General features: G+C 37.3%; 1 protein-coding gene across 7 annotated transcripts in view; it reads left to right on the forward strand.

Annotated features, from left to right (window-relative positions):
* TAOK3 (TAO kinase 3) overlaps positions 1 to 19,947 on the forward strand; it is a 189,704-nt gene that overhangs the window by 157,228 nt on the left and 12,529 nt on the right. For all 7 annotated transcript variants that reach the window (XM_040251611.1, XM_040251617.1, XM_040251614.1 and 4 more), the window contains 3 exons: positions 5,863 to 6,099; positions 8,098 to 8,226; positions 12,016 to 12,219. In XM_040251611.1, coding sequence (XP_040107545.1) covers positions 5,863 to 6,099; positions 8,098 to 8,226; positions 12,016 to 12,219 — 570 coding nt within the window. The remainder of the gene's footprint in view (positions 1 to 5,862; positions 6,100 to 8,097; positions 8,227 to 12,015; positions 12,220 to 19,947) is intronic.

Here is a 19,947-nt window from a genome sequence, read left to right on the forward strand (position 1 = left end):
CTGTAGTCACAGAATAAGTTGGTTTATGTGTAAAATCTTCTGCAAATGTGATCATTTGGGAGTCAGAGTGGGATTGATGTAAGTTTATTAGAGTTCAGCAGTATTTGTATTGAATGGTTTTTAGGGAGAAAAAAATTAATGAAGGGAAAAGTAGTGTTGTGTTGTGTTGTTCCATGTCCCATTTTGGACAATTTAACTGTTAGTATGGATATTTTAATGTGTATTATCGATTACTACAGTTCCACTATCCATTATGTTATTTTAAAGGCTGATTCCAATAAGAATATATAAATCAGGATACTGGAACATCAAAAGGAAGTATCTAATTTTTTTAAACTTATCTCACACCTTATTATTTTATGTGGATCCCTACTCAAATGAGAAAGTCTAAAATTCCTTAAAATGACATAAAAGTAAGAACAAGATCATGGAAAAATGAAAGACTGAGGTTTAAATAATCAAGTCACTGTTGAAACTTCACTTCTCATAGTTAGTAGAAATACTATACTGATTTATTTATTTTGGTCTTACTCTTTCTTTATAACATTCTAGCAGAAGTGTTAGCAAGCCACAGAGTGATCTAAAAGTGAACAGCAAAAAGAAAAAGAATTTAGAAATTAGTTTTTCAGTTACTAGGTAAATGAGTGATGTCTGTTTTAAACAGGCTTGCAAACTGATAAAAAAAAATAATAGCAATTCCTCAAATTTCTTTTATCAGCCTACCTCTTCTGCATAAACTTGTAAGAGGCCTAGCTCTGCTGTTTTTCCCCTTAGCATTTCTTTCTTCATTGTGCTTTTGAATGGGGCTATTGACAAATATATTAAGCCGGGGATCTACAGGCTTTTACTACTAGATATTTTTATTATTTTGGCACCTTAAAACTGAGATTTTTTTTTTTTTTTACATTATCTTGGACTGTTGCACAATTACGTTTGCAACAAAGGACCTTGATGCCAGAGTAAACTCTAAGGAAACTTTACACGTATATATATATATGTATATAACTTATATACATATATATATATGTAATTTAAGAGCAGAAGTTATTGACCTTATTTTGAAAAATTAGAAGGAAGGGCATTTCGTAGAATCTCTTTTATTTTATCCTTTCTTTTTCTGTAAGAAAGTTCATACTGGGCTAATTTGTTGTCTGAAGAAAAAGTTATTTTTATAGTTCTTCAGAATTACTCATCTGACTTCTTGGACTCTTGCGATGTGCTTTCCTTGAGTTTTTATTATTGGTGAATGGAGGCCCTAATATTTTAATTAGATTAGTGACCCATAAGTGTGTTTTCAGCTGTTGTTACATCTGATGTCATTTCTTAAAATTTCATAGTGTCCTGGGTCCCTGGCAGTTCCCAAGTAGATGTTACAATAGAGAGCACCAAGGTCATTCTATAAGATAGTTCAGCCTCTGTCTGGCCTTGTAAAGGAATTCTAACTAGAATGCAGTGGTCTTGCTACATATGTGGATTTATGTTAGAATGCACATTAGGGAGAGGGGCATGAAACTCTTAATTTCTAATCTCCAGGAAAGCATGTGAGAGAAAAATGATTATTGTTCTATCCATTCAAATACAGATTCTTTTACTTTGGTTTTACCAGATTCAGTAGAAAAGCTCATATAAAAATGAAATCTTCAATTGATTTTTAAAAATGCAACCTAATCATTGAGCTGACTGTGAAATTGTATACCTGAAAGAGTTTGATAGACAAGCATAAAAATACTAGAACCTCAGCATAAATATACCAGAGGCTGCTTATCAAAATATTGCACGTCTCCTCTTTTCCTTTTTCTTGGTTTTTTAATCTCACTAAGATCATTGCTGATAATATTTTTCACTTGTGCTACTGCCCAGCTCACATGACCATAGTCTCTCAATAAAAGTGTTGAATGAATGAAGTCTCTTCCAGTCCTCTTATCACAGGAGAATTTGGATTTATAAGTGTGCATTTCAAAGCTCCTTATGTCAGTTTTTCTGTATAAGGCAGAATTGCCTGTGATCAGTCATTACTTTAGTATGAATTTGAAACATTTTTTTTCCCTAGGTGTTATAAAGAGTGGAATGACAAATTTCTATGCCAGTATGTGACTCATTCTATTCTTTTTAAGAACTTGCTATAAAGTTCATTTGTTCTAGGTGCTGAGGTGGCCAGTTTTATTATATATGTTATTTTGATTCTTCCACATAATTAGTCTTGTAAGTTGGCCTTGATCTCTTAAGAGGGTAACATTATCAGCCACCATACTCCTCTTTTATCTTTAGTAAGTTGTTTATTAGCCTCCTAGTGCAATGTTCTGTACTTGGGATAGGCATAAAGTACACTTAGGATGAAGTGGTTTGTTTTAGGGTCAAATTTTGCTGGAATAAGTAGGGTAGAATGCAATGGCTACAGAAACTTCCTGAAAAAAAGTTCAGTCTTCATTTGTGGTTTTTTATTTTTATATATTATTCCAGATATATGAAATAGCTAATTCAGAGTCAGAAATTATATATACTTATAATCCACAACCTGGATACAGGTACAGTTTTATTGTTAAATTTGTCCTTTCTCTTGGATCCACTTATTTTTTAAAATTTTTTATTGGAAGATAATTGCTTTACATTATTGTGCTGGTTTCTTCCATACATCAACATGCATCATCCACAGGTATACATATTTCCCCTCCCTCCTGAACCTTCCTGCCACCCCCCACCCTATCCCACCCCTCTGGGTTGTCAAAGTGACTGGGTTGAGCTCTCTGTGTCACACAGCAAATTTGGATCCACGTCTATACTATGTCTCCATCACCAGAAATGCTGAGGGGCAAAAAAATTACTGTTAGTTTGGCAGAAGAAGGAAACCTACATATATACAACATCTCCTATGTGTCAGACACCTCGCTAGGCACAAATGTTATTTCATCATCGCAGTAGTTCCCCTTTACAAATGAAGATATTATTGTTAGACTTCAAAAATTTATGTAATTTGCCCAAGATCAGTTATTTAGGGAGGGATGGAATGAGATTTATCTCCCAGAAACCTATTTAGTGTAGTAAGATGATACTACCCATTTTTCGTTGATCACATTTTTGAGGCTATCATTGTAAAAACCAGTCAATTACATTTTGATAACTTTTTCAAAACTTCGGAGTTATTCAGTTTGTAGTTTAGACTTACCATTCTCTCCAGCTCTCACTCTTTTGGGTGTTTGGTTCCCTCCATTACTTCATAACAGAAAGTTTCATTTCTTCTCTGCCTTGGTGTTATGAATTTCCTCAGTCAATTCAAGAGCCTAGGACCTTAGTTCAAATCCCAGGCTTTATGAAAATTAAAGAAATAAATTACATGTAAAAGTACTTTGTGTAAACCATAAAGCATGATTAAAATTATGAGCTATTTTTCATTGTTGACCAGATAGTGTATTCATAAAACACAAAGTATAAACTTAAAACATACTGAATACATAACTATAATAATATATTTTAATGTCTTTCATGTTAGACTTGATAAATGAAATATAATTATACTTTTATTTAAATTCATCTATCTAGCTTGAGCATGGAACTCTAAAACTCAATAACTCTAAATGTACCTGAAAAGATAATTACTTTGAAATTTAGAAATTATGGTTGTAACAAATGAAAGGTGATATTAGGAGTTTAAGAAAGTGATTATCCAAATTATGGGATGCATTCGCATTTATAAGCAAAATGTCTCCCCTAACATTCAGTGATGTACAGTGATAACATGGTGAGCTTGTAATTTGTCTCTGCCACGTGCTTATATGATCTGGTATGTGATAGGACCACCCTCTTCACAGGGACTCACCCACCAATTAGGATAGAAAATGTTCTAGATACAACTCATTTCCATTTTATCTTGAGGCTGCCTGGTTTAGGGAAGTGGCTATCCTGAGACTAATTTATTGACCACAAGCCAGTCAAACAATGTGCTGGCAAATTTAAATGTGTCATGATGGCTGTATGTAAAGTGTGCCATGCCTCAACTTTGAGACTTTGATTAAGGAAGGGATGATCAAATAAGAAAAAAATAAATTTATGTGTGAAACATGTCTCAAACTCATTACCCCAAAACAGACAGTTTACTGCTGTATTTGTCTGAAAAAGAAGTGAACGTGAAAAGAACTAAATGGTATCCTTTCAGTTGACTGGAATTTTTTTCCTCTATAATTGAACTTCAGAAAGACACAAGAAAGTGAAACATATACATATATTTCAAGCTAATTCTTCCTTTTATCATGAAATAAATACATGTTAAAAAAATAATGATGGCAAAACAGATTATTTTCTTTAAAGTGTCAGGTGCCTCTTTGGTGATGCTATCCTGTTTTTTGTTTGTTTTTTGGTCTTGAAACATCTTCCACTCTTATTCTTTATTCTTAAAGAGTGTTGTCCTTTAGAAAAGAAAAATGAATATGAGAAACCTAGTGTTAGATTCAACTGGAAAGATTTCAGAGTTCGCCTTCTGTTTAATGGTGTACTTTGTTAATGCTATCCAGTTACAGAATAGCACTCTCTTGATAGTAAGGACTCAGTCAAGAATGCAGGGACACCTTCTAAAAAGAGCAAAGAAACAAACTGTCCCTTGTACAAAATGTACTTTGACCCATTAAATGAAAACAGTAGAGAATTAAGAGCAGCATGAAAATTTCCAGTAAAACTTGTCTGTGGGTTAGGCTGGAGAGAAGTGTCTTATAGTAGTAGATTGGAATGACTGAATTATAGAGTGTAAAACAAAATTAAAGTTATAATTATGTAATTAAGACTTTCTACTAAACTAGAGAAGATTAGAAGGAAGTGACCAGAGGCTCTTAACAAGACAATAATGAGGGGTTGTAAATTGAAGAAAGGACTGGAAAATCAGAAAAGGTTTAATAGAAACAAGAGATGCTGAAATTTACACTTGCAATCTTCAGTTTGTTGGATAGTCACTTGAGAATGGGTTAAGGAAAAATTACTAAGAAAAGTAGCCATCCCAAAATTATAGGAATCTTTTCTCATCAGAGAGCAAGTGAGTGTTTGTAATTGTTAATATCTCTTTTGTGGGGAAGGGGAGGAAGGAGATAGATGATTTAAAAGGAAAGAGCTTGTTCTCACTCTCACTCAGTTCATATTAAGAAGCAGAAATAAATCTCATTCAAACTGTGTTAAAAGGATATTCAAGATTCCTATGACTGTTAGAGATGTGATCTTTAAAAAGAAACAAATAAGCAGTATGCTATAGTGCAGTGCCTCCCAACCAGAGAGAGATGCCCACCAGGGGACATTTGGCAATGTCTACAAGACATTTTTAAATATTGTCTTGACTTGGGATGTGCTACTGGCATCTGTTGGGTCAGCCAGGGATGCTGCTAAACATCCTACAACACACAAGATAGCCTCTCAAAACCAAGAATTATCTGGCTCATTTTCAGTAGTGCTGAGGTTGAAAGATCCTGGTGTAGTGGAAATAGCATGTGCTGTTTCTGAAATCAGATAGAAATGGGTCTGCATCCCAGTTCTAATCTTTATTAGCTATATGACCATGAGGATATATATTGTGATATATCAAAAATATGTGAATATTTTTTGACTGAATGGATATATTAATTTCCTTAAGTCTCAGTTTCTTCATCTATAAAATGGTGATGGTAACAATACTTCAATAATTATTGATGGTAACAAGTGAATGAGATGGTTTGTAGGATTAGAGATGACCCAACACAGTGCCTGGAACATGTGAGTGTTCAGGAAATAGTAACTGAACTGATGCTGATGATGATAAATAAAATTCTACTGGAGGGTTCTTCTGCTTTGCCTGAATGTTCCTCTTCCATGAATCTGGTAACCTGAGTTCTGTTCCCCAACCCAAATCAGGTTACACGACAGATCCATGAGCATGAGCAGGAGAACGAGTTGCGGGAACAGATGTCAGGTTATAAGCGGATGCGGCGCCAGCACCAGAAGCAGCTGATCGCCCTGGAGAACAAGTTGAAGGCTGAGATGGACGAGCACCGCCTCAAGCTACAGAAAGAGGTGGAGACGCATGCCAACAACTCGTCCATCGAGCTGGAGAAGCTGGCCAAGAAGCAAGTGGCTATCATAGAAAAGGAGGTCAGTATACACACTCATGCCCTTGTGCCACAGCCAAGCCAAGCCTGTCCCAGTCAGCGACATCCCGTGAGCAGGAGGCAGGAGTGATGTGCTTTTTGGTGATGGAGGAACAGAGTTGCTTTGGGAAGGGGGATCCAGGTTTTATGAGGCTACTTAAATTTGTCATTATAAGTTCAAACAGTAACTGAAAGTATATATTGCATCCTTGTCTATTCAGTTGTATTCTGAGCATCAGTTCCCTGATGGAGGTATGATACAAATAAAAAGAAACAAGATACTTCTATCCTATGGAAACTTGCACCTTTCAGGTCTGTTTCTGTGCCTGCCTCACCCACAGTCCTCTTCAAAAGAAAACTGCTCTACAAATAGTCCCTTTTAGTGGTCATTGGCTTACGAATGGGCACCTTACCAATGGCAGCAAATAGTTGATCTGGCTACTGTTGGGTCTTCTAGGAATATCTTTCTTCCTTATCCAGGTTCTAAACTAATTTGAAAAACAGACAAGATGGGGGACTACCCTGGTGGTCCAATGACTAAGACTCCATGTTCCCAATGCAACAGACCCAGGTTCAATCCCTGGTCAGGGAACTAGATCCCACGTGCTGCAACTAAAGGTCCTGCATGCTACAAGTAAGACCTGGCACAGCCAAATAAATAAATATATATATATATATATTTTAAAGGCAGGAGGGTAATGCAGATAGTCAAAATATCACTTTATTACCAATAAATGTTAGAGAAGTGATTTATATCTGAAGGGAAATGGGCCTAAGAATCCCGAACAAAATTAAACAGACTCACCCACCCAGGCACTGGCAGTACTAAACCAGTTGCTTTTCCGACCCTGATAAGACTTATATAGTTACATAGTGTGGGAAAGCAGGGGTGAATTTGTGCTCCCTGGGGATGGAGTGACTGGGGACAGGGTGTCAGGGGTGCTTCAGTAATCAGGCTCACTAGCTCTCTCTCTCTTTCTGCATGGGAGGAAACATCAGAATTGTAGGATCATGCCCTGAAACAGCCACCAATCTAGAGGCAGTGTGTCATGAAAACCTCTGCCCATGTAATATTGATTAAATAAACCAGTCAGTCTTTTTTGGGAATTAGATTTGGTAAATATGTGGAAAAAATTGTTCATAATGGAAAAACTGTTAATAATAGAAGATAAAAGTGAAAGATTCATAGAAAGAACCAAGAAGCATACTCCCCCCCACCCCCGTGTTCTCTAAGTATATTATCTTACACGTGTGCTTCACCTATGGTTCCCTTAAGCTTAGATTTGGTCATTTTCAGGAGCCAGTATTGGTTGGTTTATCTTTTATTTGGTCTATTTTTTCCCTTCCAAGTACTAACCAGGCCCGACCCTGCTTAGCTTCCGAGATCAGATGAGATTGGATGCATTCAGGCTTATATGGCCAAAGACTAGTCTATTTTCTATCCATCTAGGAGTCCTCAAAATGTCCTATACCCAACTATTGCGGATTATAGCAGATCCTTCAGAAAACAAAAAGTCATTACTTTTTGCCTGTTATACTAAAGATGACCTCATTCAGATATCTGATGGTTGAAATAACCAATTAGAGAGTTAAATTCTTGGGGGGAAAAAAAGAAACTGGCCAGTCATGGTTATTTATCTACTTTATAATTTAGCCCTTTGGCCACCAACAATATAATGAAGAGTTTTTATTATAATCCTTGGTCCACCTTTCATCACGTTTATTTTATATATGTGTCCAATAAAACAACATTTACAGTTTACCTTCATGTTTTTCCCATAATTGGGAATATATTTTTTGATGGTAAAAGTTTAAAAAATTTTTTGTTTGTTTAAGATACAAGAGAATCAAAACAGGTACTTCCTTTTCTGTGTTTTATGAATTATGTGTCCAAAAAAATTATACTGTTCGGTACGTTTGGACTCTGAATGCACTGGAGAATAGACAGCTGAATTCTGTGTTAAGAACAATTCATCCTATATTATATTTGTTATTTTATCAGGCAAAGGTAGCTGCAGCAGATGAGAAGAAGTTCCAGCAACAGATCTTGGCCCAGCAAAAGAAAGACTTGACAACTTTCTTAGAAAGTCAGAAGAAGCAGTATAAGATTTGTAAGGAAAAAATAAAAGAGGTAAGCATATCATTATTTTGCAGTCATCAAGTTGCCATTAGAATGGCTAGACTTAAAATCAGTTCATCTTACATTGTGAACAATATCGTAACCCATTAATGCTCAAACTTTCTAATGTAATCACCTGAAGTGATTATTAAAATAGATTGCTAACCCACTACTAGATGTTCTAATTCAGTGGATCTGGGGTGAAGTTTGAAATGTTCATTCCTAACAAATTCCCACCTGATGCTCATGGTGCTTGTCCAGGAACACTTCAGGAATCCTCTAAACCATTCTTGCCTACTTCTGGTTTATTCTCCACATGTCAGCCAGTGATCTTTTCAAACCATAAGTTTCATCATATCACTTCATGATTATAATATTTATTGACTTCTCATTGCTCTTTCATTTGTATTTGCTCATTGATCAAAATACTAGAAGTCCCTATGTGGTCAGCTACCAGCCTCCCTTCTTACCTCACACCAACTTTCCCTTCACCTCTTACCCATCCCAACTCAGCACTACTCCTGCCACAGTGGTCACCTTTGGGTCCTCAAATGTATCTAGCTCTGCCATCTCCACAGTCTTCGCTCACACTCTTTCTTCCACCAAAGTGCTCTCCCCATCCCCATCCCCACTCCCAATCCCTTTTCAACCTCCTTGTAAGACTAAGGATTGTTTATTAGTACCATAACTTAAATTTCACTTCCCCAGGAAAACCTTCCCTTGACTGACTTGACCAAGATAGGTACCTCTGGTGTTATAACACTAATTTTTTATTTTTATATGTATCTATATATAGATACATGATTTTTTTGGGCTATTTTACCCTACTAGCCAGTAAGCAGTAAGAGCGAAGACCGTATGTTTTTTTCCTTTATGTCATTACTTCCCTGTGCCTGGTACATGTGAAATATTTGATCAGTGAGTGATTGATTCTTTAGTATTTGGTTGAAGACCTCTAGTGGACTTAGAGAGTTCCTCTGAGGAAGTGCAGTTTGAACTGGAAGCTCGAGTGACTTCACTTCTCCTTTAACCAGGACTTATAGCTGAATTGCCTGCAGTTCCATAGACATTCCTTCTCATAAGACTTAGGGTTTCTCACTTGTGGACTACTAGTGTATTAAGGCTTAACAGAAGTCAGATGGGACTTGATTTAGTATATGAAATCAGTCACTTGGGCACATATTCCAAGTTAATAGTATGAGAGTTAGCTAGGTTCCTCTTCAATTTTGTTTTTGTTTTTTTTTAATCAATAACTAAAAGCAAGTGCCTTGGGGTTTGCCCTGCCCAGAAGGGTCACTGGTAATTGTTGGAACTGACAGAAATTTCTATCTGACCTGCACTGCCAGAATGAGAATCATCCCTGACACTGTAAGGTCTGGAAAACCAGGCTATAGAGAGAAATAGCCCAACCAAGAAGGTTTACATGCTCTCCATTTTCTCTTACTTATTTCTTGATCTGGATTATTATATCCTAATAGATGTTAGTAGGTCACAGAGATAACCTTGATTTTTCAGTAACAAATTTTAGAATTTTCTCAACTGCAGATAGATTTTTACTTAGAGCTCCATGTGTTTTCTCATGCTCTGGAAGCCATACTTTATGGCTGCAGCCGCCATTTTGAGCATCTGTACCAAAGGTATTTGAGCTTTGTATGAACTCCATCTTTAGAAGATGCTCCCACAGAACAGTGTTCGAGAGTCCCCACTTAGTCCTCAGGCATAGAGCTATTTTGGGTTTGCCATACTCAGATTTATGAGTGCTAAAGACCACAGGCCTAAGCATACAAGTCCTTCACATTCTCATGAAGAAAAACAAACCTACACTCAATTTAAGACAGCCTCTATAATAAGACTTTCTCTATGCAAAGCTAGTATTACTCTTTATGAAGTAAAGCTTAGTTCAGACTGTTGGCTTCCCTGGTGGTCCAGTGGTTAAGACTTTGCCTTTTAGTGTAGGGGGTTCTATCCCTGGTAGAGAAGCTAAGAGCCCACATACCTCTCGGTCAAAAAAACCAAAACATTAAAAAAAAAAAGAAAAGAAGCAATATTGTAGCAGATTCAATAAAGACCCTAAAAATGGTCCACATCAAAAAAAAAATCTTTAGAAAAAGAAAATGTCATGTATGCTTAAATATTGATATAAAAGGTATCATCCTTGAGATGACAGAACAATCTCCATTATCCCTACTGTTGATAGATAACTGGGGTCTGGGTAATCCAGAATGATGGATGATCCAGAAATAATTTATTCTTGATTTTGAAATGAATTTTTATGATCATATTTCAGTTTGGATGTGCAATATAGTGGTTAATGCCAAACCTAGTAGTGAAGTCACAGCATCTAGAAATGAGTCCACCAGCCTTCCTGTTGTGATCCCAGCTTACTCCATGATGGAAATAGCTCTTGTTCTTGTTGATTCTAATATTTCACTTGAGATTTCACTGGAACAGAAAAATTGAAAGTTGATTTACAAAGACTTCTTAGCTAAGTGCAAAAACAGTCTAAACAGTGTGTGACGTCCACATCACAAAACATAAGTAAAATAGGTATAAATAAAAGATTTCAACTGAATAGTTAACCAGATATTAAAGGTCCAGCTTGTAGGTGTGAACAGTATGAACAAAGGATGCCCAATACTTTCTCTAAAAGTGATCTTACTTTCCCCGTAGACTAACATCTTCTTAACTGTTCTGATTTACTGCTTTCTTCCCTTCACCCATATGATCTAAAACAATTATGTATTTTGTTCTTTTGGAAATGTAGATGGTTTATTATTTACCCTCTAATACCAAATGAAGAATGCTTTTTCCTAAAATTCAAACTACTGACATTTGCAGCATTACCTCCCGTCTGTGACATCTGCATACTTCTCTCCATCTTGTCACCACCTCCTTTGTCCAAGCTATAATTATATCTCATCTGGACTTTGTGATAGCTTCCTAGCTGTCTCCATGGACATGCTCTGGCCTCCTTCATTCTGTTTTCCACATGGCAGCCAGAGTCATCTTTTTTGAAATGCATCTCATTATGACACCCCCACACATATATAAAATCCATTTCTCCTGTGCTAAGGCTCAGTATCCTTAACTTGACCTTTAAGACTTCCAGTGGTCCTGCCTACCTATCCAGCTTCATCTCATGTCACACTGTATCACCTGCCCTGACCTTATCTCAGTTCCTTAACTGCACCATGTTTCAATTAACCTGCCCTAACAGTTTAGCACATGCTGTTTCCTCTGCCCAGAGTATTCTTCCCTGTCCTTTTTCGCTGGTTAACTCCTACAGATTTTTGAAATTTCAGCTTAGTTGTTACCAAGATCAAATATTTTTTTATTAAACACTCCTCAAACCAAGTACTTCAACTACACAGTAGTTATCACAGTAATCTTCACTTAATTTCTGTGGTTCTTTGATTTTTGATTCTAGATTGTAAAGCCCCATGATGGCAGATACTGTTTGTTTGTTCACCGTTGTATCCTTTGCCTTGCACAGCACCTGTTGCATGATAAGAACTCAGCAAGCATATATTGGTTAAATGAGTGAACCCATGATTTCTGAGCATGAGAAGACAGACATGAAAGCTAACATGTCTCCCTCTCAATTGATTGAAAAAAAAAGGGAGAGGGACATATGGCAGGGGGGAGTGTTTTTTTGCAACACCAAGCCTTTCTGACCTTACATTCTCAATTGCTTTCAAAAATAATGTAATCTACACTGCAATAAGCTATTATAGTTCCTTTTGCCTGATGAGCTTGGCTTTCTTTTCTTTTTTTTTTTTTTTGGTTTTTGGTTTTGTGAAGGAGATGAATGAGGACCATAGCACACCCAAGAAGGAAAAGCAGGAGCGGATATCTAAGCATAAAGAGAACTTGCAGCACACACAGGCTGAAGAGGAAGCCCACCTTCTCACTCAGCAGAGACTGTACTATGACAAAAACTGTCGTTTCTTCAAGCGGAAAATAATGATCAAGCGGCATGAAGTGGAGCAGCAGAATATTCGGGAGGTATGTATTTTGTCCATAACTATCATCATTAACTTATGAAGACTGTAAGCTTTGTGAGTATCATGACTGTGTTTTGTCCATACCTATATCTTTAACCTATACAGACTTCAGTGTGATGCCTGACACAAAGCAGATAGACAAAAGTGAAAGGGAATGAGTTTACCATTGATCAGAGAAAGCCTATTTACAGAACAAGGAATCAACTTTTTCCAAATAGAATTTTCTTGAACACCTATTATAAGCCAAATTCATGCAGTGGAGAGTCAAAAGAAGTAGAATAGAGAATTTTTGCTTTTAGCCTGTTTGTCAAAAACTTGAGTTTTTGTGACTCTCTGTGAAACACTTAAAAGAACAGAATGGTGCTCTACGATTAAGGTAATTCATTCAGTCATCCAGCACTTACAGAGTGCCTTCTTACTTACTGTGCTGGAGATGCCAGGGCTATTGAAACGCTATCCTCCCTACCTTCAGCTTTCTCTGAAGATGCGAGAAACAGACACGTAACACACTAATCACAGTGTAATATGTTGTCTATCTACCACAGTAGACATAAATAAATTCTGACAGGCATATAGTCATGAAAGGGCTTGGAAGAGTCCGTGATTGAAGAGGAGTTGTGTATTCTGGGTGTGTGGAGTGGAGTGTTAGATCAGGAACAGTTGGAAGCAGAATGGAGGGCCCAAATTCTTAAGGCAAGGCTTTTAGATTTCAACCTGAAGTCAGTTGCATGGGTATGAGAGATGGTTTTTTGTTTTTTTTTTTTAATTGAAGGATAATTGCTTTACAGTATTGAATGAAGTAAGTCAAAATGAGAGAATTTTAAGCAGAGAAATGACAATGAGAGTTTTTCTTTGTTTTGAAGAAAGAATGCCTCAGCATTGAAGATAGCTAGAGTGGTACAAGGCAAAATACAGTGAGGTCAGTAAGAATGCCTTTTCTCACCTGGAAGAAGCAGTGGGGATATAGATTAGATCTGAGTGACATTTCTAAAGCAGAACTGACAGTAATTCAAACCAAATGCTGTGAGAATTTCAGAAATAAGAGTCAAAAAATGAATGCAGAGTTTCTAATTTGGAAAATTGGACGAATATGATGTTATTTGCTGAGATGAGGAATACAGAATGTGAATTGGTTGCAGAGACAAAGTTCAGTAGGAAATCACTGTGACCTGGAATAATACAAGAAGCCCTCAAGTGAGCTAGCACTTTGGTAAAATTATCAAAGTCAGATTAAAAACCCAGTGTTAGGCTGCAGGAGGGAAACAAGCCCTTCAGGCACATTTAATGAGAATGTGAATTGGTGTAATCTTTTTGGAGAGCAGTATTCAAATGGGAAGAAAGAGAACAAACTAAAATTTATTGAACACATAATTGTGAGCCAGGCTCAGGCTGTTTATCTGTGTTATCTCATCTTATTGGAAGAGGGAGAAACTGAACATTTTTGAGCCAGGCAGTGAGTGATATGGCTAACATTCTACTTTACAGAGATTAGCCCAGTTTGGTGGTGATGCACAGATTGATTAGAGCGTGCATGGTCAGTGGGAGCAGTATTACCCCCTGGGGAGTAAAAAGGGAGTTCTTGTGGAGGAGGGGTCTTAGATATTATAGTGACTTGTGGCCCTCTGAAGGGCTACAGTACATAAAAAAATATACAGTACATGTTTGTTATTAGCATTTCAGTGGTGAGGATAATCAGGGAAAGGTGGAGGCTAAAAAGGCCCCTGATGGAAATAATGGGGGTAAAAAGGTTGAGAAACATTGAATTTAGAGGGAAGAAACTAGAAGCAAAGAGATCCGGTGGTAGGAATAGGCTATAGACACAGATAGGGTGTTAGCTGGCAAAAGAGAGATGGGTTTGAAACATTTTGAAGTATAAAATAAGCTGGACGTGGTATACAAAAGGATATGAGAAAGAGACGAGGGTACAGTCAAAGTTATTTCTAGGATTTAAGAGCTGGGGAAATGTAGATTTGGGCAGAAACAGAGAAGCTTAGAGAGAGGTATTGGTAAGAAACTGGTTAATTCAATATTATTACATGTGTTGAGTTTGTTAGAAGGCTAAAAAATTCAAATCAAAAAGTCCAGTAGCCAGTTAGAAACAAGGTATTTGGGATTCATTCCATCTGACAGTTATTATTTTTGTTCTAGTGTCACGTATTTGGAAGAAGTCTGAAATTAAGGGGCAGTTAGTGCCAATAAAAACTATAGAAGACAATTATTCCTCCAAATGATAGAAACTGTATTCATTAGTATCAGATTCTAACCAACTGGGTGAAGAATAACTCTACAAGGGTTTATTTCTGAAAAGTCTAGGTTTTCCTTTGTTTAGCCTTATTCTGGAGCCACCTTAGTGAAAATGTTCAGTTTTTTGTCTTCTATTTATAAAAGAACATTGAAAAATGACAAATGCAGAAAAACACTGAGTTGTGAAAGTGCTTGATAATCCCATCCCACCCATTTTCTACCCTGAGATAGTCACCATTAATTTGGCAGATATATTACCAGAGTTTTTTCAGATATGCATGTGTGTGTATATGTATATACAACTTATATATTATATATAACTTTAATCTTATAAAAATCAGATTATGTTAGTACCAGTGGGTTTATTTGATTTGCAAGCAATAGAAACAAACTGAAAGGAATGTATTGGAAGGATATGGGGTAGATGAAAGAGCTGAAGACCCAAGCTGGAAAAGATGAAGAATCAAGCTGGGAAAGCAACTTTGTGACCTAGAGGACAATAGCTAATTGACATTCCTCAAGACACTGCCATTTGGATGTACCTCCTCCAACCATGTTTCATCTTTGTATCGTTAAGACTCAAATTCCTAGGAGAGATAGCACTTGACTGGGTAATGTGCTCATTCACTTACTCAGTAGTCTCTCTGATTTCCACATAGGGTGGAGTAGTTTCTGAAGCAAAAAGAGGAGCCTGTTAACAAAAAGAAGGGAAAATGGATACTGAACCTACAAAAATATCCAGTTCACTGTTTCGTAACTCTTTTCCTTTTGTATTATTTTTCATTTACTATCTAAAACATATAACTCTCCTTCATTCTTTTTAATCATCAGTAGTATTTTTTGGTATGGCTATAGAATAATTTATTTAATGAGGCACATTTCTGGGTATTTTGCTGGAGTTGTGCAATATCACTTTTTACATGTAAGCAAGTATTTTGTAGGATATAATATTCTCAGGAGGAGAATTTTTAGGTCAGAGTGTATATACCTGCATTTTTAATAGATATTGTTAAATTGCCCTCTAAGGATTTATAACTCCCACCAAGAAAAACTACTTGTTTTCCTCTACCTTTGCCAAAACTGAAAATTAGCAATCCTCCCCTACCTGACACTTTTTTTTTTTTGGTAGACTAAATTTTTTTTAGCCTGGCCACACAGCATGCAAGATCTTAGTTCCCCAATTAGAGATCAAACCCATGCGCCCTGCACTGAAAGTGTGGAGTCTTAACCACTGGACCTTCAGGGAAGTCCCCAGCATTCCTTTTTATTAATGAAAACATTTAAAAAGATCACCATAGGCTGAGTTGAGCCTCTTTTATTGTCACTACACGTCAGTGCTCATTGTTTCCTAACCAGTTATGCAGCTAAGAACTGAAGCTAAGAAAATATTAAATGTCATAGGCTAACAACATCCCCACTTATATTTTGAATTCTCATTCTTACTCAGTGTCAGTGGGTATGAACACAAAAATTTTTGAGTCAGATCAGATGCTTTTAAAGAAGTCAATAGTACGTCCGTTGAAACTTAAATAGAATGCTTGGATTGTGATTGGGGAAGGTTTGTTTGGGGGATACACCCTAAATCCACATCTCAGAGGAGGTAGGTTCAAATAATGTGTACAGAAATGTTTTATGGCCATGGTGTACTGTCATGGCCATATGTTGTATGTATGTTTCACCCCTAAGCTCACATCCAGCCTGGTGTGATGCTCAATGTATGTGATGTGGGCTAGGGTAAAGGGAGCTGCCTGCCTCTCATCTTATACTCCCTCCAAGGCATATATACATGGAGTGCACAGAATCACCTCTACCATGAAATTTGTTTTTGTATTTTTGCTCAACTAACCTTATTGAATTTATATAAGCTAGAATGTGGCCCTACTATATATATTTTATCATTTGTACAGACTAAGCAACCATTGCATCATGTCTAGCTAGAGCAGAGGGATTCTTCAGAATATTGTATTCCAGACTGAAACAGCATAAAACAGAAAAACTTAAGCCATTCTTTGGGACATTTTTAGTGGAAAATGTTGAAAAGCTAAAAACCTGAGTTTTAGCTTCAATTCTACTTTAGAGAAATTATGTAACCTTATGTTAGCCTTTCCATTCCCAAAAGCTTTACTATCACATATAAAAATGGTTAAATCCTAACAGTCTTACCACTGCATAAGGATTGCAGCTAGGATTGAGGAAGGTATATAAAATCACTTTTAATAATTGAGAGCACACTACACATTATTACGTAGGTAACAGCAATGGGCTCATAATAAGCTGAATAATGGTTTTTTCCCTTAGTGTAAAATGTTATAGGCAGCTTAACATCTCTGCAACTCAGACATATGAATTAAAGGTAATTTCTATTACAATTGTAATAGAAAAAACCATTTCAGTATTATTTTTCTCTCACCTTTTAAATAGTTTATAGTATCTAGATTTGTTATTGTATGCCAGATATTCACTTCTGAATGTAGAAAAATAGTAATGGCATGTGTATATGTATTCTGAAGGATCTTCTTATGGTCTTTCCTTTCAACTTCACAAGACTGGTAATTCACGATGGGTACTATTATCCTCACTTTACACCTGAGGAAACCAAAAAGTAGATTTGAAGTCTTACCAAATGCCATACATAATGAGTCAGTGGAAAAGCTAAAACTGACTCACACCCTGAATTATTTTTCTACTGATACTCAAACTTTAGTATATATCAGAATTACCTGGGTGGCCTGTTATCAAGTCCAGGTGATTCTGATGCACGTATTCCAAGGACAACATCCTGAAGCATTCCATTAAACAGAGAAACATTTGTTTTCTTCTGAAAGTACTGTTTGCTTTGTATCTTTTTCCCCCTGTGAATTTCTGAGCTCTGGACAGCTCAGACTCAGTTTGAACTTCTCCATTTAGGAAAATGTGTGAAATGTGTAAATGACCAATACTGGGGCTCCTGGTACTGAAAGAGTGAAGATGACAGTGTTCTAGGAACAGAATCTTTAGCCATCCAAAAAGCTTTCCTTGGCTTTAGTACCTAAGAGGCCCTCACCATCCTTTGGTGCCACCTAGGGGCCAGTTGCCTGGAAAATCCCATGGACGGAGGAGCCTGGTAGGCTACAGTCCGGGGGGTTGTGAAGAGTCGGACATGACTGAGCGACTTCACTTTCACTTTTCACTTTCATGCACTGGAGAGGGAAATGGCAACCCACTCCAGTGTTCTTGCCTGGAGAATCTCAGGGACGGGAGCCTGGTGGGCTGCCGTCTATGGGGTCGCACAGAGTCGGACACAACTGATGTGACTTAGCAGCAGCAGCAGCAGGGACCAGTTAGTGATTTTAAAAAGACATTTGATGGTCCAGGTAAGGAAGGAAAATAAAGGAAAAGAAAAACGTGGGAGAGGATGTGGGGTGATGCTCTGGAGATGATCTTTTATTGTTTGTAACAAATGTAAATGGCATTTATACTCCAGGTATTTCCCCACTAGAAAATAAGCCCATGAGGGGATGTACTTGTTCACTGGACCCTTTTTAGTGCCTAAAACAGTGTCCAACACATAGGAAATGCTCAACAAGTATCTGTTGAATAAGTAAATGAATGACTAGCAACTTTGCTCCAGTAACAGATACTGTGCTGTTTAAAGGACTTCTCTTCAAGTGGATGGAAGGTCCAAGCACACAAGATATTTCTCAACCATGCCAGGGCACAAATATTAATGATATCTCTATGAAAATGATCTTGCATTTTCTCCATAGTGGATGCCATTGGAAAAGAGAGGTACCCTATTGTTCTGATGTCAAGTTCAGCTCAAGGGCTTTCTCCTTTCCTTGCTGTTCTTAACTAGTAGTGATAACATTCTTTTTGGAAATCTTCTAGCAAATAATCTTCATCTCTTTTGTATCTCTTACCACTTCCAACCTTGCACTTTTGAAAAAAAAAAAAAACATAAACATAAAATTTATGTCCCTGTAGTAATCAAGCTTCTTTTGTTTGCATCTTACTGAAATTTATTTGAGCTGGTTAAAACCAAAACCAGGGTATTTTCTACAGAAAGATAGGAATGTTTCATAAAGCCCAGTAGCAATAATATAGCTGGACCTACAAGGAGAGCTTAGAACCAGTCAGGAACTTGGGTATCAGTATATTTCCTGCTCTTCTTTCTTCTCTGTTTATCATTCTTTTTGCTCTGAAGCTCAGCTTTATCTAATCCTTAGCCCTTGTGGCAGTAGGTGGCTATCACATATGTAGTTCTTAATATGCCCCTCAATTCTAACCACACACACAGAGATTAACTGTCCCTGAATCCAAATCCCCAGGAGAGAAGATAGACTGATTCAGTGTGCTTTGAGTTGAGCATATACTTTCATAAGTGTCTATTACATTTCCCTGTTAGGGTGTTAGCAAGTTGGCCACCAAGTCATGGCTTAGTAAATATTTTTATGTACCCAGAGAACATGTTTCACAGCTTTGATACACTGCCATTCAGGAAATATTCTTGAATTGGTGAATAAAAAAGTTTTACCCAACTTCCTCCTCCCTTTTTCTTTTAATTCTAGTTTCCTTTCTTTCCCCCTTCAACAAAAGAGAAAGACATGAGTAAAACTGAGAGGAGCAGAATGATTAGCTCTAGAAATGACCAAACAGACTGTAATGGAAAAGATGAATGGGGAGAGATCTCATCTGCTTTTTCCCAGTGAGCGCTGATCTCTGAGATTTTGAAAAATAGATAATTGGCCTACTTTTGATAATGCAAAAGCAGGGTATTTCCCCCAAAACTAGGAACATTGCAGACATAATCAGTTTAATAGAGCGATTCTCAACTCTTGACTGCATATTAAATCTACCTGTCACTTTTCACTTTCATGCATTGGAGGAGGAAATGGCAACCCACTCCAGTGTTCTTGCCTGGAGAATCCCAGGGACGAGGGAGCCTGGTGGGCTGCCGTCTGTGGGGTCGCACAGAGTCGGATACAACTGAAGCGACTTAGCAGCAGCAGCAGCAGAGAACTCTTAGGGGCTTCCCTGTTGACTCAATGGTAAAGAATCCACCTGCCAAGCAGATGTGGGTTCAGTCCCTGGGTCAGGAAGATCCCTTGGAGAAGGAAATAGCAACCCACTCCAGTATTCTTGCCTGTGAAATTCTATGGACAGAGAGAGGAGCCTGCCAGGCTATAGTCCGTGGGGTCACAAAGTGTTGGACACAACTTAGCAACTAAACAGTAGCAGAGAACTCTTAAAACTATTGATGTCAGGGTCACATGTCAGGGTCACACTCCACTCGGTTTTCAGAATTTCAGGTTATGAGACTCGGGCATCTTTTGGTTTAAAAGCTTCCTCACATAATATAAATGGGCAGCCAGCCAGCCTAACTAAATAAACATTTATTTAGACCTATGCATAACACATCACCTAATTAAGGCTCTCCGCAGCTCTGTGAGGTAAGAAGGGGTCAGGCAGAATTAATCCCATTTTACAGGTAGAGTAGTTGTGGTGG

Source organism: Oryx dammah, unplaced genomic scaffold (genome assembly GCF_014754425.2).
Source record: "Oryx dammah isolate SB20612 unplaced genomic scaffold, SCBI_Odam_1.1 HiC_scaffold_12, whole genome shotgun sequence".
Classification (NCBI taxonomy): domain Eukaryota; kingdom Metazoa; phylum Chordata; class Mammalia; order Artiodactyla; family Bovidae; genus Oryx; species Oryx dammah.